Source organism: Anopheles stephensi, chromosome 2, assembly GCF_013141755.1.
Source record: "Anopheles stephensi strain Indian chromosome 2, UCI_ANSTEP_V1.0, whole genome shotgun sequence".
Lineage (NCBI taxonomy): Eukaryota > Metazoa > Arthropoda > Insecta > Diptera > Culicidae > Anopheles > Anopheles stephensi.
Genome location: NC_050202.1, coordinates 30,466,792 through 30,490,533, shown reverse-complemented (window position 1 = coordinate 30,490,533; position 23,742 = coordinate 30,466,792). Strand labels below are relative to the sequence as shown.

Here is a 23,742-nt window from a genome sequence, read left to right as displayed (position 1 = left end):
GCTCCGAGGTCCGAGTGTGGAGCACAAGAAAGCTCAAAGAAACAAAAACAAAAAGTCGGCACGGACCAAAACGGACGGGTCGGCGGTGGCCTTATCTTCAAGTTCGGCATCGAGTGCATGCAAAGGAAGCATACATCATGTTCCGATCCATCTCGACACTGAACGTTGTTTTTGTTATGCCAGTTCTGTGGTGGTTTTCCCGACCAGTCACTTTCCACGGTACACGGTGCAGAAATCGAAGGAACAACACACCGGGTCGTTGTAAAATGTTTTGCTTTCCGTGCCACGACCGAATGCACCGTGGTGGAAAATGGAGCATTTTAGTGACTCTTGCTGGAGGTTGTTTTCAACGAGCCGGTCGATGCATAATAAGAGGATAGAAGTGAAACTGCAATTATCGTTGACTGTTACACAGGAAATGGCAATAATTTGGCTGATGGTACAAAAGCGATTTAGTAAATTTGCTTTAAAGCTTTTCGCAAGGTTTACTCATACAAACATGGTTTACTTGAAAAAAGTTTACTATAAGTTGTATGAAATAATTGATCGTAGGCTTACAACCAACTCACAAGCATTGACGTCCATTTTTTTAAACATTTAATATGCATTTTATTTCTCCTCCAGCGCAACAAAAACACTGCTTTAAAACCCGTACTATAAAGTTCTTGTCTTTGCAACGGTCGAACATAATTCGACGACCAAAACAAAACCGGTGTGCGAGCAAAATCATAAATTGTACGAAGATGGCCCTAAAAATGGTTCATAAAAACTGGAGGCTAGCTACTGCGAGGGAAAAGAAGGACTTCATCTGGCTCAGAGTTTTGCCGTGCCGAGGTGCAATTATTTTAAAACCGTGTGCCTACCACAGTGGGGTAAAAAGTTCCTCAAACTTTGCCCAATTCTTTGTGACGTGAGGTAGCAAAAGGGAAGAGGGTGTCTCTCTGATTCTCTGTCTCTCTAAACTTTTGCCACCAACCATCGAAAGCAAACTGAACCTCAAGGAGCGAAGCATAAACTGAAGTTTGACGAAATTTAAGCTTCAACTTCGGAGGGGGTCGAGGTAACCGTTTTTTCTCTCTCTCTCTCTCTCTTTTGGAAAACCTACCTACCTACCTTGCCGAAGCCGGGTAGACACACGCGACTCGTCATCGACCCATAGTCGTGGCTTGTGGTTGCCTTGTCATAATAAAGCTGTTTTCGGTAGAATAGTAACTGTCCTTCCGAAAATGGTTGCCTGTCTGACGATGCGATTCTCGGCTTTGTTTATTGCGTCTTTTTTTGTGTTACTTGGCACGTATAATGCTGTCGGCCATGGAAAAGTGTGGCATGATGGGCGGAAGGTACATGTCAGTGGAAGATGCGGTGGAGTAGTTTAAAGTGCTTGTTTTATTAAGCTATAATACTGGACTGAGAACTGGAGCTTGGTGTTTGGGCTTCAATTCTAAGTAGGATGTATGGCAACTTCAAATCATGCGAGAATCGTCAGAAAATCTATTCCATTACCACTCAACCGACCTTTTCAAACTATAACTAGATACTCATAGACAAATAATTGTTGTCCAATATTTGCAGTCGGAAACACACAGGAGCTTTTACGGATTAAATCTACTCACCAGTAGAAGTCTGACAAACTCGAAAGAACTTGCGACCACTATTGAGAATTGCTGTCAATATTAAGTACAAATATAGACAGGATTTCATACAGATCTGACGTCGGTCTGGGTTACTATTAAATGTGCCGAACAAATGAGGACCTTGGGGCAGTACGAACTTTTTGGCTAATACTGGCATGGAATGTGGCAGATAGTGTCACCAAGTATCTCCAGCCCTGGACCAGTCAAATACTTCTCAAAAATGTCCATCGTCAGTATGGTAGATACCTACTGGAAGCTCAGGGCTAGGACCTATTCTGAGATAAAAGCACAGTATCAGTTAATGATGATGACTTCCACTTCTTCACACAACAACCTATCCTGTTTTTAAATCAGCTTGGAACATTTTGCTAGCAAATCTCCTTTACTAGAAGCTCTCCAATAGAAGCTCTTAACGATCAGTAATTTCCTATTGAGAATCTCGGTTCGAGAGTTGTAAGTGTACCATGACGTCTTGCATACTTCTCCGTGAAGGTCACCTGTCTTCTTCTTATGTTTGTAGTACCTCAAGCTCGAAAGGTCTCGGCCAGTCATTTCTGACTTTCTGTGACTTGATATTACCCTTAGCGGAATAGTCTTGTGTATACGGGAAGACATTCGGACTGAATCCTCGGTCCGGTCGATCCGAACCGGACCGTCTCAAGGTCACCAATAACGCTTCTTCTTTGGTTGTACAACTTCGAAAGATCTCTAAAGGCCAAAATTTATCGAAGTTTTGGAGCCAAATAAGAAGAAAAAAGGATAGTCAGTCATGTGTACGCGGAAGCGGTCCGGAAGGGATTTGATCCCCTATTCAGCCTTTCAAAGAACGACGTCGTTTTCTCCTCGGCTATCAGACATAACCAATACACTCGTCATAACAAAAATTTCCTTTGCAAGGGATACGATGACTATAAAACATCTTGAAAGTCTCGACTCATGAACTTGATCACCACCATGAAAAAGCTCATCCGGAGCTAATTCTCAAGAGAACTTGAGAAGCTCTTTAATATCTTATCGCATGGCTGTACTGCATCATTTAGACGTAAGGTGTTTCCTCCTTAGTCGAATAGAATGCTCAAATCACACAAAAAACTAGTACACCAGAAAATAGAATCAGATTATTAACTGTTGTCAACAATTACCGCAGGTTGCACTGCCTTGCACTGCAGCGCCAATACAACGATAGTTTGCAAGCCAACATTACACGTAATCCTAAAGCATTTTGGAGCCATGTTAACAGCAAAAGAAAAGATCATACAATTACTAGAACCTTAACACTGGGTAACCATACAGTGCCAACTCTTCGCTGACAATTTCAAAAAAGTTTTTCAATACAACAATATTGGCCATAAACCGATGCTCGAGCGCCTGTCTAAAGATGTTATCGACTGTTCCATTTCAATTATTCCTGTGACTCTAGACGCGATTGTTTCTGCCATCAGAAAGCTGAAATTTTCTTTTACACCTGACCCTAACGGAATCCCTTCTTCATTGCTTAATAAGTGTGCCGAAACGTTGTGTCGTCCTATCGGTGACCTATGTTCATTATCGCTTAAACATAAAAGTTTTCCTGATGCGTGGTAAGCCTCATTTATGATACTGATCTTTAGGAAAGGAAGCCAAAACTGTATCGAAAACTACCGAGGCATCACATCTCTGTCAGCTTTTGCGAAAGTACTTGAATCGCTTGTCTTCACGGCCCTTATGTCACTTTGTATGCAGTACATATCTCAGTATCAGTACATATATAGTAAAGGAGCCTATTACAACCAACCTAGTTCAATTCACGTCTAAATGTATTAAAACAATGGACTCTGGTTTTAGTGAAAAAACTCGAATGGTTGGGCGTTTGCCTAGATCTTGTACCAGGCTTGAGCCAGGTCTTATTTGGTAGGTCGAACATATAGGGTTAAGATAGAAGATTGCGTATCGGATGCTTTTGCCAGCACCTCAGCAGTTCCTCAGGGGAGCAATGTAGGACCACTTCTGTTTATTATATTTATTAATGACAGCACACTTCTAACCAACGACATTTAAATGCTTTGCTTTGCCGACGACATTAATGTAAAGCTTAAATTCGTGGAGGATTGTACTTGTCTTCAGTTGGCCGTGAACTGTTTTTTTATAATTGGTGTGTTTGTAATGATATGACGCTCTCGATAAATAAATGTTAATGATTTAGTTTTTCTCGTAAACTACGTCCTGTGAGGAATGACTATGTGATCAAAAGTTACCCAGATGCTACACTGTTCGCGATCTCGGAACCGTACTGGACAGCAAGTTAACATTCCATGACCATTTCTTTAACATTGTAAACAAAGCAAACACAATGCAGAAATTGATGCTATCTTTCTTCTCTGAAGCATCAACATGAATGCGCCTGAAAGGGTTATTCGCTCTGGCCAATTTATCCGTTTACTACGCACTAGATCTGTCTATGCAGCACATGAACCTATTGCAGGGATTTTAACATGCATTTTCACTATTTTGACTATCACTACAGTATTGCCACCTTCAAAAGCCGAATCGGATTGCGTGTTAGTTAAAAGATTTAAGGGGTAAGAAAATGGATCCCTTTTGGATTTTTAAATCTGTAGGACAATACTTAAATAAATAAATATGGAATTCTATCATTTGCTTGTCCAGACCAATTCTTCAATACGGATTATCTATATTTTTTATGTCCATTAGCTCTTATCGGTCTATATCCCATGAGCGTGAGCCGATGAGATTATCTCTTCCTTGGCACTGCAACCTCGAGAGGTCTCGGCCTGCCATTCTTTGGCTTTCGACGACTTGATTGTACCCGTAGCAAAGTAGTCAGCTTTGTGTACGGGGAGGCGGTCTTGGATGGGATTTGAGCCCCGATCCAAGATCACATGTCTGGCAAAGTGAGGATCGTTCCTTGAAACTATTATAACATTATCATATCTTAAATATGTTAAAGAATCTTAGAGGCATTAAATGTAACTTATCAATATTTTCTCAGCGAACATAAGCACAAAATATTGTTTCAAGCATTTAGAGTGAACTTGGCTGCTGATAATCACATTATCCCTATTGCAAACCAACCTTCTTCTTTCTGAAGTGTCTGCACCATTTCTCTACAGCAAAACACATCTAATTTGGGAGTACATTAGACACAAACGTGCAGTGCAATAGAATAATAACAGGACGATTCGATTGCTCCGAATGAATCCGGGCACGAATGCAAACCGTCGCTTCCGGGCTTGAAATAATTGCACCGGTGCAACAAAATAGCTCGGTCCGACTGCTCGGTTGGTCAACAAGATGCGTGCAAATCGGATCATTTTATCATCCGGGAAAGACACACCAAACTCACACAAACCATCGCACGATGCGGGACCGAATTGAAACGGAATGGAATGTCAAATGATGAGGTTATTATCGTCCGTTTATCATCAACGCGCTTTCATGTTCGCGCCCGTGTCGCCGTTCGTGCCCGGTACACCAAACACATAAACTACACCAGTTGTGTGTGACCAGCCGCACTATTTCGATCGGCCATGCGTATTACGGTGCGAAACAGGGCTTGGGCACGGGGAACGCGAAACGGGTGACAATTATAAAAAATAATCCTCCGCCAGCTTCTGTCATCGTGACGGAGAGTGGCGCGGCGCACGATAGATTTTTGCCTCCGATAATACAATTTATTTTGATTAAAACCATTAGGTGGCGTCAAAGCTCGATGAGTATCGTTAATGAACGGCGTTTAGTCTAGACAAGGCGACAAACAAATCAAGACGTCCAAACGAGTCGAGGTTGTCTCTTGGTCGCGTGCCTATTTTTTTTTTTTTGCTCTACTCATTACTTTTTATTAGAGCAGGAAGAATGTGAAATAAAAAATTAAGATTTAAAATCTGTACCAAACCTATTTTGAAACATTTATGTACATTGCAACATAATGGAGAGACGAGATGTGGACATGTTTCAATGATAAAATTGCCCAGCGTTTAGCATGGTATAATTTTGAAATTCACTCACGTTTTTGCACCAACCACTTCAACACATAATTTAAATAATTATCTCAACTCGTGTCAGTGTAAAACGAGTGCTGGGCCCAAACAGCATCAAGAATTCTTCTCTCAGGGCGCTCTTTAACGCCATTTTGTTTAGCTTCTAAATAGTTGAGCATTTTGTTCCTTTTTTCTCTCGTATCGTATTTGCTGTTGTTAAGAGTGCACTCCATTTAGTTTGAATAGCTGTGGCCCAAGAGTGACTCCTTAAATCCCCCGAAAAAAACTTATGTTTATTCATCAAAAATTGATTGCCGGCGCTGGAGCAGCAGTAGAGCATTCTCTTAGAGCGGAGAAATGGAGGTTAGAAACGTTTACTGCTAGCATTCCATTTTTTATCGTGATCTCGTAATAAAATAGCTCACCAAACATGCTGTGTACTTGCTTCAGTCAGAAGGAAATATTCCAAGACTCATACTTCCGGTCAGACTGACCGGCACTGACAACCAGAATGTCAAAGAAAGTCAGAGTGGATTAGGATTATAATACTCGATTTTCTTTGCCAATAATCAGTACACTATTTATACACCCCAGTAAAGAACGAATACATTTCATTTCGCGGGACGGAAATTGTCCAGTTCGCCGCCATCGCGATTCGACGGTTGTCTGCGGCTGTCAATTGCACCGTGCTGGCGTGCAATCGAAATTACGTCGCTCGGATGCGAGCTTTTGGGCCACGAAACGCTTACCATTATCGGTATCGTCATTTTATGCTAATTCATTTCCCATCGGAAAATCTTTCCACCCAGCCCAAACAACCCCGAACACACCTCGCACATGGACATGCTGAGTCCTCTTTCGCGCCATTTGATCACGACAACAACTGTCAGTGCTTCTTCAATAGTCAATGTGAGGCATGGAAAGGCTTCTCAATGGGTGGACTATGTAGATGAGCATACAACACATCCCACACACACACACACACGGGCTGAAACATGCGTTTGGTTAGGAACACTCCCTGCCGAGCTCTCCCAGAAGGGAGGTCTGCTTGCTATCGGAGCTTTGATCAAGCATTCTTATTCACACCAGGGCACGAGACGTGGTGCGCTTAATAATAGATTAATACCATTAGAGTAATAACACTTCCGGGAACGTTGTAACGGAATCGGTTTCATTTCCGATTTTACGCGTCGACCGGTTCACTAGACTCTGCCACCGGGACTCACGCATGCTCTTCTCTTCTTGTTTCGTTGCAGCTTTCTGAAGGAGGTGGTGGCGGCGAAAAATTACACACTCAAACCACGGGTGGTACTGCCGGAAGACTATGTGAAAGGTAGGCCATGACATTTTTTTGTTGTTGACATGAACAGTACTTAAAACAGTTGTATTTGGCTTTAAAACGATATATTGTTATAGCTATTTTGGCCATGTTTAAAATCTTTAAACTGATATACTCCTGTACAACATAAAGAGATCCACTGCCAGAACGCACCCATCAGCACAGCTTAAGCGCTGTCGAAGCACTTAAGTCTGTGAAGGCAATTAAGAAGCCAGTCATAAAGTAGGAAAGAAATTTTAAAGGTCTTAAGCTCCTTGTTTGAAAAATCTTTCCGAATATCTCTTGTTTGGTTGCCCGCTCATTGCGGTATTCTAGGCAATGAAAGGGCAGATCAATTGGCCAAAAAGGACGCTTCGGAAGGGTCTCTTTTTGATAGGCTGGTCCTACCTCACGAGCACATGCGTGCCCCACAATCTCTCTGCATGGCTCGGTGGCAGAGTATGTGGGACACAGACGAGCGTGGGATATTCGATCACTCCCCAAGTTAGCTTGAAGCCCTGGTTCCAAGGCATCTCATGAGCGTTCATTCGAATGATGTCTAGGCTTAGGTCTAACCATTTCGCATTGGGTGCGCATCTTCAGCGTATAGGACGGGCCGACTCCAAAACATGTGGCTGCGGCCTCGGATACCATGACATAGATCATATTTTATGGTTTTGTCTGGAGTACGAGGCAGCACGACCCTCCTTATTGGACGCAGTTCGGGACATCGGCAGAACGCCCAACGTTCCAATTCGAGATCTGCTGGTGGGCGGAGATGATGCCTACCTGAGGACTATTTTTGGAGTTCTGCAGAGCGAATGGTATTGTAGTTTAGTACCTTATCATAAAGAACGGCCAGGCCGTTTAAGGTCTCTTTGTGAAAAAATCGAATCGAAAAGTCTGGATAAATATTCATCAAATTTTTACATTAACATTTTTTTTCTTAAAATGTATATTGCATTGAAAATCCCAGTACAGTTGATATGCTAAAAAAGCAGAATTAATTGGATAAACCAACTTCTGGATGGCTCTGAACACTTCTGAAGAAAGTTAAATTGTCTTAACCACTACTCATATGATTGCAGGACGCTTCTTTGATCAATAGGTTTTAGAATCTTTTACCAAAAAAAAAGTAATTAAAAGATAGGGACTTGTTCAGTTTGTCTGATTAACTGAAAAGATTTGCGCCTGGGGAGTATGCAAACAGACGCACGGAGGAAAGGCCAGAAATGTAAAAATTACTGTACATCGCTACAGAAACACTTCGTGTGTGTACCAACCCCCCCCCCCCCTCTCCCTAGCCTTCCCCCCTTACCTTCCCATCTGATACGCGATCAGTTGGAACTGCCCGACGATCGTCACCATTCCCTTCCATCCCTGGGACGTGGCTTGTTCGGCGTGTCCAACTGCCCGGACCAATCCCTCCCTCCGATAGTCGACCGGTTCGGCATAGCCCAACGGTCGCTAGTATCCTCTTTCCGGTAGTAGCCCATTACCACCACCCCTGGTTTTTACCATCTTCCCCTTCCTATTCCAACCGAAACCCCGGTGTAGGCCGTATTCCTAAATATTTGAAGTCCTAATGGTCACTTGTATAGAGATATCTAATATCTGATTATCAAAAGTAGTCATCATTGTAAAAATCATTTTGCCACGCAGGCTGTATAGAAAATATATCATTTCTTTATGTACTGGGGTGAAATAAACGGCTCTCCGGTCATATGTTTTAACATTCTCAACCTGCTGACTGTTTTATTGTTTGTTAAGTTTTTAAGCAACGGAGTCGTACGAAGCACATCTTTAACATGGAGGATAAGACGTTTAATCTAAATTAATGTCCCAAGTAATGATAAACATTATCTTACTGCTTATCGGGTGCTACAACAGCTTCGTGGTTTTGGTCTGTTTAAGAAATCCTCAATTCTATGGTTACGTCATGACCAACCGTGTTACGTCATGACCAACCGTGCGTAGTCTTTCGAGTCTGAATCCCTGCATAGTATTGAAATCGGCTATCGGATAGTATAGAGACGGCTCGATGGTAATTGCAACAGCGGCGATGGTCTTCACACGGCAGGACCCGAGATTCAAATCCCATCAGGACCGTTCTCCCATAGTGCGGACTGACTAATCAACTATGCGGTATCAACAAGTCTCGTGAGCCAGAAATGGGAGGCATTAAGAAAGGTTGTTAGGCCAAGAAAGCAGAAGAGTATTGTAATCATCGCACAGCTTGTAAAGCTGATCATTGAAGCGGGTCTTCCAGTGCCCTTCCACATATCTGTGGCTAAAATGCCGTCTAAGCATCTTGTGCTAGAACAGCGTTAAGAGGGTTTCATCTCAGAGACCATTAAGAGAGTCTCTATGTCTCAGAAATGCTGAAAATATGAATGCACTATAGAGCCCTTGCAACGTCCGCCATGACAGATGTTTTAGGTGGATAAGATTCGTCAATCTGCAGTAGGTAGTAAGAGGTGTCTGAAGCGTTTGATACGATATGCAATCTTTACTGCATTTCTTAACAATTACAGAGTACAAACAATTTTAAACTTATAAAACACTCATATAATAAAGTGTCAAATTGAGCACTGATGTGTCACTGAAAGTGTCAAATTGAGCACCACTGTGCTTGATTTTGAGGAGCTATAAAACTTTGAGTGACTTTATAGCAACAAAAAACATGTTAATGATATTTAATATTGAAAATTTAATCTTAAATGGAAGAGATTCCTAGATGATATACATAGAGTTCTAAAGTTATCTATGTTTCCACTATATTGCGCTTTGACTCCAGCACAGCTTTGATACATTACTCCTTACGCAGTCATGTCATCTAACGAATCTCACAGTTTACAATCGATCTCTTAAAATTAAAAAAGTAACAGAGAATGTGTAACGAATTCAAAACCTTAACCCAATAACATGGTGGAATTACAGAAAATAGCGCACTCCATGTCAAAAACGTCCATTATCTAAATTGCACTCCACTGAATAATTCTGTGCTGTGAAGTGCTTTCAAATTTGTAGCGTGAAATTGTACTGAAGTATTACATGGTCATAGTATCTACGATGGTTACAGTAGGTTGGACACTGCTGTCACTCCTGCTGACCAATTTTGCATGGTGGCATGTTACGAACGCACTTCGTCACGATTTTTTCCTGCCTTACTGGAGCCGGTCATACCTTCAGCCAGATGCACCGGTGACCCGATATCTGTTGGAGTTGCTTCGTCCAGTCTGTGCTGACGACAACGTCTACCAGCTCAAGTTTATGCGCTACCACGAAGATCCTCAGGCAAACGACATTCTGAGCACGGTGTTGAATGGGTTGGATGAGTTATCGTGTGCCCACCAGCTGACGATGCAGGACGATACGCTCGAGCAGTTCATCACGTCCAAGAAGTACTTCATTATCTTCGTCAACAACTCGCCAAGCGTAAGTGATGTTTGCTGGGAAGTATGGTAGCACCTGTACTAAGCGATGCATTTCTGGCTTTCTCACAGGGAGTGCAATCGTTTCACTCCTTTTTCAGCCGAAAAGTGTACTTTTTCGGTAGTGCAAGATTCATCGTGGTTGTTCTGCTGCTGTACCCCAGTCGGAATGCGTTCGATGTGTTCCATTTCGAGCAGTACAATCGACCGTACAACATTGTGGTGCTTTTCTACGATCTGTTCGGCATGTTTGACTGCATTTCTTTGGAACCTTTCATGCGGGCAGCCATCCTACACCAACCTGATCGGCCTTCCTTTTCTTCGCTGGAGCAACTGTTTCGCCGACAGTATCGCAATCTGCACGGTTACGAGCTTACCATTTACTTTACCCGAGGAGATCAAACAGAACGCTTGCTGCCGTTAAATCGGTACTGGTATTTTATCGACATACTAAGCCGTAGACTCAACGCACGCTATCGCATCCACACGAACAATCTGCACAAATGGCGGCAGAATAAACCGATGGACTTTGGCATCGTGTACGACACGTTCCAGTCGCATCCGATCCGACGCATTCCGCTGAAGCAGTTCAGCTATCACTGCATACTGTCGCCCCGAAGTGATCGCATTCCGTTCATACGTCTGTTGGCCGATCCGTTTCGTTGGAGCGTGTGGCTTGCATTGCTGCTTGTGTCCGAACTCACGAGCTATCTGCTGCATCGGTATGCGTATTTGAGAGCCCGCACATTCCTCAGTGTTAACTTTGACATTTTCCAAACGTTCATCAATGGACCGCCGCGTGCCGGGACGGATACGTCGGCCGGCAACTGCATACTGACCGGGTACATATATGCGAGTCTCATTCTCGTCACCGTCTACCAGTCGGTGCTCACTGCACGCCTCTCGCAAAGTCTTTACTATCCCGAGTTTCGCACGGTGGACGAAGTTAACCGGTCCGAGATGCCAATCTACGTCAGCCAGTACGTGAAGAAGATTAGCTCGGTAAACTTTACGCGTGAGGTGGACCTACTGTACAAACCGACCGGCGATGAGCTTAGCAAGTTCCATATGGTTTTACCGTGCGATGTTGCCGAACGCTGGAGTGGAGAAGGAAGGCACGCGATCCATCTGGTACCGGAACGACTGGCACCGTTTCAGGATACGTTCGTTCTGTTCTACTACTCCCCGTTCGATGAGGTGCTCGATTTTCACTGGACAGCTTTCATTGAGGGTGATCTGTTTCGCTATTGGACAACGCGGAATTGGATTAATCACAGTGGTAGAGACACCAAGACCACTATGGGCTCGGAGTGGACAGTGCCTGAAGATGAGGGAGCGCGTGCGTTTCAAGTACACGATTTACTTATTTCCTGGACCATTTTGGGTGTGGGGATGGTATTTTCAATACTTGCGTTTTGTTTGGAACATCTATCGATCAGGAGTATGAAGAGGGCGTGTGTTGGAATGTTTTTGAGATGGAAGCGACTGTCAGTGTTTAAAATTTGGACAATGCCAAGAATTCGCTGTTTCAAGTCGAGACAGAACCAGAAGGCCACAAAAATGAAGAGAAAAAAGAAATTCAAATCAAAAGTTCAGACGATCAAACCACAGATTTCAACCAGTCTTTAAATATGTCGACAAGATAGGGAACAATTGCGGATGTTGCAGTCCTATTATTTGAGATTAGGACACAATTTCACTGTTGGAAATCTATCTTGTCTAAATGAAACAGAGTCCTTAAGACCTCCTGCCCTTCATGGCAATATTCAGTTCTGCAGTCTGAATAGCAGAATAGTTCTGCAGTCTGAGTTCTGAGTCTTCAAACGGGATTTTTACCTTCAGCCTTGACATAGTTCAGGAAATGTACTTTATACCATTCAGCCAATGACTACAATTAAACCACTTTAGAGTGGGTCGTTGAGAATCTTCTAATAGTTGAAGGTAGCCTACGATCTACTTCTTCGCCTGTACACATCATCAATCCCTTCCGAATCCAATGCCTACAACCATAGTGACTAAGAATAAATCCACCAGCTTGGATACAAATGATTCCCGCGTCGATTAGCACCCACTTGATTGCCTAGACAACTAATAATCCTTTTGCCCAAGCGCTTACAGAACACATTTTCATATTCATTCCCAACCACGCCGAGCTCACACCGGCTCGGGGCAAATGACCTAACCTAGGGTGTCAATGCTGCAGAAAAAGCGCCCCCGATGTCCAACTCACCGAATCGTAAATACCATCGGATGGAGGTGATCCAACACACACACACACACACACCTACCGAACGCTACAATAATCCATTCGCCTGCATTGCATCATTTATTAATCAAACCCGGTAGGTGTGGGGTTTTCCCTGGGCGTCTTGGGAAAATCCCTCCACAGTTGCTGTAGCGAACCCAACGGGGTGGAAAACACATTGCGTGCTGTGAGGCACTGAATGCTCTCTATTTTCTTTGCTGCTATTCGATGTGCGAATTTTCTTTGGTCGGGGGGAAAAAAACAATGAGCTGCATCCGCGTGGTGATATATTAACTCACGTCAATCTTTTGTTTGGTGTGCGATGCGGTTTTAGATACAGCGTATGAGTTTTTGGTGGTGTTTAATAAATCAGGATCTGCACTGCTATTAGCAGCTGCTAGTAGTAAAGATACGACGAACATAATAATATTACATTTATTCACGTATTATTCACATTTGTAACCGCTAGTTTGGAGAATATTCGTTAAAACACAACTTACCAACATGTTGTAGTGAATAAAGCCGTGCTGGTTGTATACGGCTGTTGATATTATTTAGGTATGAATGATAGTGGCATGTGTTAAAGTTTGATCTTATATTCTTCCGGACCCGGTTCCGAATCCGATTACGGATCCGATTCCGGATCCGGTACCGGAATTGAATTTTTATTTGTTTAATAATATTCATCTTTATTCTTAAAAAAATGCAAGAAAAATACAAACTGATGATTTTTGATTGATTAAATATTGCCGTTTTATTGCATTTTTTATATTGTGACTATAGAAAAATGCAAAACAAACAGCTTGAACACGTCGACTTCAAGAGCAACCAGCTGATGGATTTGCTAAGCAACTTGCTCGCGACAGACCCGGTCTCCATCAAGATGCTCTACCGCTCCTTGGTTCGATACGTCCATTGTATGATGGCTTTTATTGTTCAATACCTGGCCCGGATTTACATGGCCATTTACCTGGCCACTACATCCGCGATAGACCTTCGCCTTCCAATTTTTGTTTCCTTGACTTAGTTTTACTCCCATAGCAGTTAGTCAGACCTGCCGACGTGATTCTGGATGACGACGTGTTCAAGCTGTTTTTTTTTGCATTTTTTCTATAGTCACAATTTCAAAAATCCAATAAAACGGCAATATTTAGTCAATCAAAAAACATCAGTTTGTATTTCTCTTGTATTTTTTAAATAATAGTAATAAATATTAATAAACAAATAAAAATTCAATTCCGGAACCGGATCGGGAATCGGATCGGGAACCGGATCCGGAATCGGTTCCGAAATATGTTCCGGACCTACTCTTTGGAATCAATTCCAAAAAAATCGGCGCGCACCGGTATCGATTTCGACCAAACCGTCATTTTGCCCATCACTACAGTGCACTATGGCGTGTCCTGCCCCCAAAACAGGAAAAAAGAATATCTACAAGACACCAAGTGTCAACCTACGGCACTGCTCGGCAATTTTGCTAAATAAGGGCACTCATCATGGTTAAAAGCAGACAGAAGGGGAAAATTATTCCCACAAACGTCTACAAGAAAAAACAACTCCCACAAGCCACACGCCTCCCACAAACAGTAAGACAAATATCCTAGGATGAAAAACTATCACCATGAACAAAAGAGTCATGTCTGAGCGCTCAAATTTAGACACGTGCGATGACAAAGCAGGTGTTTTAATAAACCTATTTGAAAAGCTACAAAAAAAATCTCTCAAGTTATACAAACGAAACATACTATTATCTGTTTCATCGGTTTTGTATTCTATAATCGTTTTTTTGATAAAAAAGGACAAACATTTCTTAGATTCCAAAAAGGTTTTAAGACAACCCATGGCATTATAAATCAAGTTGTACACCCCGTGAAATCAAACAGACAAACAAAATTATAGCTGGACATGATTTGTCTAAATATTGGCTTAGTATTATGAAAATAACGGAGAATGGAAACTGCGAGATATGCAACGTTCCTGAAACAGGAATTTACAACACATTCTACTGCAACAGATACAATACTCAAATAAAAAAGTACGACACCTCCTTCGAAACATTTCAAGAGAAATGGAAAGACCAGAATGGAAGCATGATCAAAAGAATAATCAAATTCATGAAAGAAGCGGAAATATCTGTTTGAAAATAAGCACCATAACCACGAACCACAGACGATAAGCGTAACAATATGTCAACCTCCTCAACAAGACTTCTTCGGCCTGCCATTTCTGGCTTTCTGTGACTTAGTTTTACCCGTAGTAAAGTAGTCAGCCTTACGTACGGGGGGAGGCGGTCTGGATGGGATTTGAACCCCGGCCCTGCCGTGTGAAGACCGGCGCCGCTGTCGTCTCGACCACCGGACCGCCCCAAACTCAACAAGACTACATGCGGTAAAACAACAAACCCCCCCTCAAGGCAGATGACTCCAGCGTAGTCCCTGGACTCAGTCGGAAGCCAAAGAAGAAGCAGTTAACCTTTAAATATGTGAAAAGAACAGCAAGTGCTCCTCTACATACAAGGTTAGATCCTGTTTCAAAACAGAAGAAGAAGGAAAAGTAGATATATAAAAAGTATCTATAAACCACACTTAATCCCATAGTGACGATTGGAGGCGCTACTTCGCTAAATCCATTAGATGGCGCTAGTGACGTATGGTGACAAGTTGTTCCCACATCATTTTTTCATCACATGCGGTGGTGACAATACGGCATAAAACCGTAATAATAAATATATAAATTAATGGTAGTTACAGCATTCTTTCGAGTAAGTTTGGAAATTCGATTGCTATTTATGAATATATGCTTGATTCTTAAGTAGCAGTGATAGGTCATACAAAACTTTTCACGGACCAACCCGGAGTCGAGTTCGTTCCGAACTAGGAAGCGAGTTCGACAACGAGCTCGGGTCAACTTAATGTATTAGAAAACTCATCGATCCGAACTCCTTGGAACTAAAAATACGAACCGAATGATTACGGGTCGCTTAAGGATGGCTCCGACCCGATTGGTTCAGGTCGATCCGTCCATCACTATTAAGTGGTCTACATCTGTTAACGTTAACTTATCCCCAGGCACTCACTGCAGGAAGGATCATTCAGTAGACAGTTTCAGAACTATTGGCATTCACAGTAAGATATTGAAGTCATAATGTCCCATGTCTTATACTCATTAGCATGAAGTTACCAGACCTCACGTAAGACCAGAGGACGCTTGTCAACCGAGTAATGGTTCGTAGTTATTCAAGACGTAGAGACATTTGACCATACTGCTGTAGTATGGAGGTAATAAGAAGCAACAAGGCGTCTAAGTCTAACATTAACATTTTAATCCTAACCTTATTTTTGCCTAACTTCAACTAACTAAAATAAGGTTTTATTTTAGGTAATTTGAACTACGACCTAACAATTCGGCGTACCAAGAAGGAAATGTTTTAATCTTCTCACGCTTTCGTTACAAACGGGTGCATTCGGCGCTGCCACTATAATGCTGCTGATCCTATACCAGTAATACCAGTAGCAACACTGTAGGGCAGCTATACACGATTATACCACATAGTTGTATGCCTCAGGAGGGCATTTTTGTCGCTTACTGATATGCATGCTTATTTCTTCATGTCGGTTTGTATTGAATTAAATTAAATTATCAACAGACACTTAATATTAATAATATTGTCTACTCAAATCAAATTAATCCGCTAAATATCAATCAGTTGGTTAGTTAAATTGGCTTATACTGTCTACAGGACATGCCATTATTAATGAAGGAGTTTTATTTATTTATTTTTAGTAATCAAACGATTGATGAGACAATACTTTCACCACGCCAATCAATTTAGCAATTTTAAATTGGATGTTAAGTTTGATTGATTCATATGAAAGCAAACCGATTGCTAATCGATCGAACGATGCAAATAACTAAAGCACTAGGATTTTCTTCCTTTTTCTCTCGTTTCCTCTGCATGGAGGAAAACATACAAAACCCCTTTCTCGCTTATTCGTGTAGAACGGCCAGACCGTATTGCTTGCACAAAACTTTTCACGGCACGGCACGGAAATCCACCTGCTGAAGTTTGGTTGTATTTAATTAAGAAATGAGCCGGTAAACAATAATCGTTCTTCCAAATTTGGCATGAACGGATTTGGGATGGAAACCGTTTATGCTTATCCCTCCTGTTGTCCGTTTTCAACAAACCATTTGGCAACTTGACAACTAAGCCATTTGCAGTGATTACTTTGGCTGTTGTTTGGTGGTGGTCTGCAGTGGGAGTGGGAGGCATTATCAGAGCTTTAATTTGGAATTATGATTTGCTTGGCCAAGAATGCTTTAAGTCAAACAAGGCAAAGGGTGTAGGATAATCGGAATGATAAAAATGTGTAATAAAACGCCAACAGTTGTAGTTCGGAGTTGGTATTTCTTTATCAGTTTGTTAAATATTTTAGCTGGAAACTTCGATTTACTTAAAGACCCGGATTCGGTTCTTTATTACTTGATTCTTTATAGGGACATTCTATCAAATTTTTAAACAGCAAAACCTCAACCTCATTAATCAACCTCTTGGGTTACAGGTGATCTGTTGTTTAAATAGATACCTGTTGCTCAACCCCGAACCCTTGATTGGATGATAATGTTCGATGTTTGCAGGATGAAGTTCATCAACAACTTGGGAAGCACTGAACCTATTAATTTTGGAAGTCTAGCAAGCATCCTTGGCAGGCACAAATTTTTTATTGAACTTCAACTTAGAAGTCCTAATACATTACGTGTTGCCACACCTTTTCGGGGATTTTTTTGACCTCGAGGTTCTCTGTCCAACTCTGAAGACATTCTGCTAGAAAGCTTTTTCCTCTTCTTTCTTTGCCTAACGACCTATTAGGTCTGCCAATTTATACCGCTTAATTGGTTGGAACCCCGATCCTGTCGTGTGAAAAGCGGCGTCGCTATCGCATCTACCCCTAGAAAGCTTCTACTGCTCAGTAAAACTGGAAAACTGGAACTGCAAGAGCGTGTTCTTCTTGTGTTCCTCCATGGATTTGTAGAGTCAGTGATCATCCAGCACTCTAGTTTTTGTGTTCTCTGATTTGTCTTTGCTCTGGATCCTATGGGATCGCCTACGCCATACCAAACCCCTATGCATAAGGCGCCGGTCTTCATACGACAGAACCGGTGTTCAAATCCCATCCGGACCGTTCCCCCGTAGTGAGGACTGGCTATCCAACTACGTGGAACTACGTGGAATTGCTAAGTCCATTAGGCCAGAAATGGCATTCAACACCTAAGATAAGAGGTCGTTAGGCAAAGAAGCCTACTATACTATACCATTCGCTCAGCAGAACTTAAAAATTCTCAAGCAGACATCAATCTTGCCCCTTGAGCAGCCCACGAACAGGAACATTCGGCGATCTGCCGATATCCCGAACTGCGTCCGAGCAGCCTCGTTCTCCAAAAAGATTTTTCTGATTGCGTTTTCAAAAATATATCCAACTGACTCGTTGATGTTGGTACAATGACTTTCGGTGCAGTCAATTATGTTTTTAATATGATCGTCATCTTATCACACATCCTCAGTTAATCCAGACACAATGCACTACTTCCGGACGGATAAAAAAACAGTTTCAACTAGAATGGCAGGACCTCGAGGACAGCAGGAGCATAAAATATAAATCTGCCTGATTCGAAGTCTATATTCATATCTGCATAAAATATGCTAATTACCAACAAACTTGACTTTTTATGCAACACACACTTCGATAGAATTTATGTTCTGAATTTTGCTGAGCTTACCATGAAAATAGCTGTTCACAACTAATTAGGTTCATTAGAATGCACTTCGCCACCTTCTTCTCATCAGTCACACACACACACACACACACACACACCAGTAACCGAAGCAAGTGCTACGCCAAGCACTACACCCGGAGCGTCCGGAAATGTTTTACGAATTTCGGAAGTGCAACTTGCAATTGCAACGTGCGGCCACTTATTTATGGTCGCACCCGCGCCACTATTCGTAATAAGTTCCCAAGGCCAATGCAGCCGTGTGCCCTTGGCAGCGAGTCTTACGACGGGTGCTTGGGTATGCTTGCATCGGTAAATAACATCCGAACCGGTTGTTGTGCGTTGTGTTCCGATCCGGAAATAAATGCACGCATGAAGAAAAACAACTCCGGAACCGGCATGGTTTTGTACGCAGAACGGTTCTATTTTTGAACCAAACATCCAAACACATACACACCGCCTTAAATGTCTAAACAGGTTTTCGTCAGCTTTTTCTATATAAATCAATATTTGTGTAATGATTCTGTACTCTCTCTCTCTCTCTCTCGTTCTCTCTCTCTCTCTCTTTTCATTTCAGAGGTTCGGCCACCGTCACAAAAAGGCAGCCCGGTTGTGGTAGAGTTCAGTATATTCGTGGTAGATATCAATTCCATAAATGTCGAGGATATGGATTTTAGGTATCGAAAGCAGCTAAGCAAACAATAACCAAACATAGATAGTACACTCCACACCCTACGCATATGTGCCAGCAAACACATTTGACTCCTTTTTTCCGTAATTCACATTTTTGTTTGTTTTGTTATCCCGCCCAAATAATCATAGCCAAACGCATGATAAATTATTGGAAAAATTGTTAATATAAAATTTCCATACAAAGAAATAAAATATGCATTCAAATACGTCATAATATTTAAAACACTTTTCAAAAAAAAAAAAGATTCTACTCTTGGACTACAATATCGGCAGGTCCTGGCCTTTAATTTATGGCTTTCTTAACTCTATTTTCCTAGCAATACGGAAAGACCATTATTGAAGAATAAAAACAAATCTCTATTTTCCTGAAGCAGGATAGCCAAGTTTTGTCTTGAAAAGAACAAATCCTTTTTAGCTAGAAGTTTGATTTAGAGATCAGGGTCTTGGTGCTAAAATACATCGATCTCGGCATATTTTGGGCCATTTGGAATTTTAAATAGAACTATAAACAGATGCTAATCACTAAAACTAATAAAGCGCCATCTGGTGCAATTTATTCTAATCTAGAAGCGTTAGAACTGTCAACATAATTAGTAACGAATTGTTTAAATAATAAATTTACTTTGGATATCGATTTAGTGCTGATCAAATCGCACATCCAAAAAGTATTCTACACAAATATTGCCTATACCACTCGAGTGGCTCTAAGACTGGTACTTTCTTCTACTTCTTTCTTGGCACTACAACCTCGTGAGGTCTCCGCCTGCCATTTCTGGTTTTCTATCACTTGATTTTACCCGTATCAAAGAAGTCAGCTCTGCGTACGGGAAGGCGGTCTGGATGGGATTTGAACCCCGGCCCTGCCGTATGAAGACCGGCGCCGCTGTCCCCTCGCCACCGAACCGCCCCAAGCGGATACTTTAGCGTTTACAATATTAATATCACTAGGCTACGTTCACAACTGCTTCAACTGCATTTTACGACCACACAACGCTGTTTGACTGTCAGAATCTGTCTCATTTTCGAAACTTGTTTGGTAGAGGAGTAATATTTGTGAGGGATATTAATTTTCAATAGCAGTTCCTCATTTTTAAACCATAGCTGAAATTGATCGTTTGTATATAACAGAAAAACGATACAAAATAAAATAATTAGAAGGATTTCCAAGGATCATCGAATGAACAAATTCAAAAATCTGTACCCTATGTATCTTTCTGCTGCAACAAACAGGCAAGCTCCTCAAATTGGCCATCGTCTGCAGTTAGTTAATTATAAGCAATAGAACTGTAAAAATTAAGCAATTTGAATATTTTGTTTTGAACAGGGGCGGTGGTATGACTGTCAGAGAGGCGACAGCGGCGCCAATCTTCACTCGACAGGGTCGGGGTTCAAATCCCATTCAAGACTGCTTCCCCGTACGTAGGGCTGACTAATTTACTACGGGTAAAATTAAGTCACAGAAAGCCATAAACGGTAGACCGAGACCTCTCGAGGTTGTAGTGCCAAGGAAGAAGAAGAAGTATTGAACAGATTGCTTAAGTTGCTACTTTGCCCTAATAAAAATTCTAAGTCCAGGAACTAAATTTTATTTCGCAGCAAAAGATACAATATCTCTTAAAAAAGATTTTTTGTTCTAACTGTAACTACACTGAAACACTCTAATAGTTCATAGAAAATTAGGTTTTATAATGACTTTGTTCAAGTTTCTTAATCTGTAATTCTTTAAAATGGTAACAGTTGCAAGATTCTGCCAAATACTATTAAAACGATCAGCTGATCATGATCGGTCCTAGAAATTGTTCTAGGTGCTTTTTAAGTTGGGAACTTCTTTAAAGCGACGAATTTCACATCAAGTTCTATCCTGTTACGTATTTTTATTAAAAAATATTTACACGTTTTAAAAACGTTTACAAAACTGCATAAAAAGCATAATTCAGGTGCAAAATAAATACATCAAACACGTCAACCTCTAGGTCAATTAAGCTAGATTTACCAATCTGGCACACAAAAGCTACCATTGAAATCTTTCGAATAAAAGACGACTGGAACCACTCACTGGCTGACGGTGGTCGCGTTCGATCGCCACTTATTGTTCCGTTTATCATTCAAACTTCAGTACTCCACCACACACACGGCGACCATGAAAATAACGTGCACACACACATTCGGGTTACTCCCGAACGCAAACCTGTTTCGCCCCGGATGACGTTCGCTGTTGTAGCACGGCCTCCTGGCTTTGGAGGCACCAAAATGGCGCACCAGAAATTGGCGTTCGGTGTCCTTCAATTAGAGCGAGCGCCTTCCCCGGAACCCAAAACCACCGACCAAACCACCGTTGGATGGGTGCCCTAACAAAGGGAGGAGTTCTAACCCACTCTAAACACCAGCCCATAACAGTTGGGTAGAAGGTTAGCGAGGGCTCGATTGCAAAAGCCCACTTCCGCCGTGACATGGCGGCGGTGTCACCTCCGGCAAGTGCTCGGTTTCAATTGTCACCAGTGACACGAGCGGGCCAACCACTACGAAGGGCAACACTTAAAGAGAGACAGCTACAAAGCACCCATGGGATAGAAAGAGAAAGCCCACAAACTGTTTCACTATCGTACATCTAAAATGTTTGCTTCTTTCTTTGAGTTTTTTGCCTCTATTTGCTAATTTTCCCTCCCTCAACTGCTTCAGCGCAATAAACTGGCCTGAGACCTATGCATTTACCTCCTAAATGGTTTGATGCCCAAGGTTGTTGCACCTCGATGCACTATTGCCTCTTGCATGCCATCCACCCGTTCCTGCCATCCATCCTGACGCTCATCCCCCATTGCCAGTACACCAACACGCAGACCAACGCCATAAACACACACATACAAAAACAACTCCAAAACGTCGTGGAAAACCCATCATCGGCGGTGGATACGATGGGAAAGCAATCGATTAATAATGCAATTTTCCCCCCGTGTTGTTGTTCTGCTTGCCTCTTCTTTCCCACGGCGGCGGCGGCCCACCACCATTCCAAACCGACAAAACCGGCACAAACCAAACAAATCTCACGAAACAAATCAACACCGGCACCGGCCACCATATCCAGAGTAGATATGTTCGTGCATCAGAAGTGGGTCGAATCGCGGCTGGATCTGCACGACGACATTTTCGAGGAGGGCGACGATCACGTGATACTTCCGCCGGAGTTTTTCGATAATCTATGGCAACCGGATCCGTACTTTCTCAACTCGAAGATATCAGGTAAATGGCCATTTACTGTTTATTTCGGAATCCTTTTTAGCGCACCACCACCACTACAACTAATGGAGTTGGTGGTGGTGGTGGTAGTGGTGTGGAAGTTTCTCCTATCTTTAATCATCGGTTTTTACTAAGTCTGGTTCTTCCGTTCTCGTTCGACTTGTAAATCTTTCCATTTTACTTTCGCTTCTTTACTCACGATTCTCTTTTTTGTGTTTTTTTTTCTTCTACGGACTTTGTTGTTTAATTTAGGTAATAACATTTTTTTTCGGTTTTTCCACGTTAGTATAAGTTTCCTGCATAAGTGTTCAAGATTGCTTGGCTTAGTGTTTTTTGCTGAATGTAACAATAGCGTTCGCTTACCTTTCTACAAGAATCAAATGCTTTTTTATAAACATGACAGAAATGTCAAAAATGTCAACGCTCACTACGCGTTGTTGACAGTAGCAGCTAAGCATTTTTTGACAGTTCTTACTTCTAAGCCTTCTAGATTTAACAGTTTTAAGGATTTTTCTTTTTGTGTTGTGTATTTCTACTACACATATCTATACTGAACTAAGTATGACCTGGCCACCTGGAAGGAAACAAAACAAAACCTTCCCTTTGGTGAAAAATTAACCCATCTCCGCGCTGTCTGACTGTAATTGCCAGTCGGCTCGTTACAATCGCAATTGATTTTAGTTTTCCTTCCTGCCTGTGCTGCTTTCGCTCAGCAATCAACGCACACCGACAACCCTGACCCCAGAGCATGTCGACAACCATCGATCGTTGGATCATCCTTGCTCCTTGCTGGGTCGCTAGTAGTTCGCTTACACTATGAATGGCCCGATTGGGCGATTTTCAATGACCTTGCACCGTGCATCGTTTGCGTTGAATCCCTTATCGGCTAATGTCTGTGCCTACCTTTAATGGCCGTGTAATACATCGGGAAAACTTCCGGTTAATGTCCCAAGCGAAGGTTTGCCGCGGTGGAGACGGGGGCAGAGATGAAGTACGGCCCGAGGCCTCCAAGTTTGGCTGCAAGTTCATGCTCAAGGTTTTTGTACGGTTCTTAGATGTTTGATGCAGGAATTTGCATTACCTGATGAAATGTCTATGATAACCTTTGCCCCTGAAGGTAAACTTTTGATGCACACTGTTCAGTCTACGGACGGCAATGAAGATGCCCGTTTGGTTCGAATTTATACTTGTGGTTACTGCAGATTGTACGGATGTTTCGTTAGATTCTCTAAAGTTATAGGTAAATTTTAATATTAAATTTAATAATAAAGCACAAACTTGCCTAATGTCCGAAGGTCGATTTAGTGAACGTCTTTAATAAAGTAATTTCAATATTGAGGTATTATTTATATAGAAAGAGAATTCATGCTTAAATTCTTGAGAAATTAGAAGCAAGTTTGAAATTTGAGGGAACCTTGCATGCCTCAGATGTGAA

General features: G+C 42.0%; 1 protein-coding gene across 11 annotated transcripts in view; it reads left to right on the top strand.

Moving 5' to 3' along the window:
- The window catches only part of LOC118503329 (glycine receptor subunit alpha-4), a 47,130-nt gene that overhangs the window by 15,768 nt on the left and 7,620 nt on the right, over positions 1-23,742 (top strand). For 7 of the 11 annotated variants that reach the window (XM_036036486.1, XM_036036483.1, XM_036036481.1 and 4 more), the window contains 3 exons: positions 6,868-6,944; positions 18,958-19,057; positions 22,156-22,310. In XM_036036486.1, the coding sequence (XP_035892379.1) occupies positions 6,868-6,944; positions 18,958-19,057; positions 22,156-22,310 (332 nt within the window). Of the gene's footprint in view, positions 1-6,867; positions 6,945-18,470; positions 19,058-21,067; positions 22,311-23,742 lie in introns of those variants that run through there. The other 4 variants (XM_036036479.1, XM_036036478.1, XM_036036489.1 and 1 more) reach the window with 3 other exon arrangements.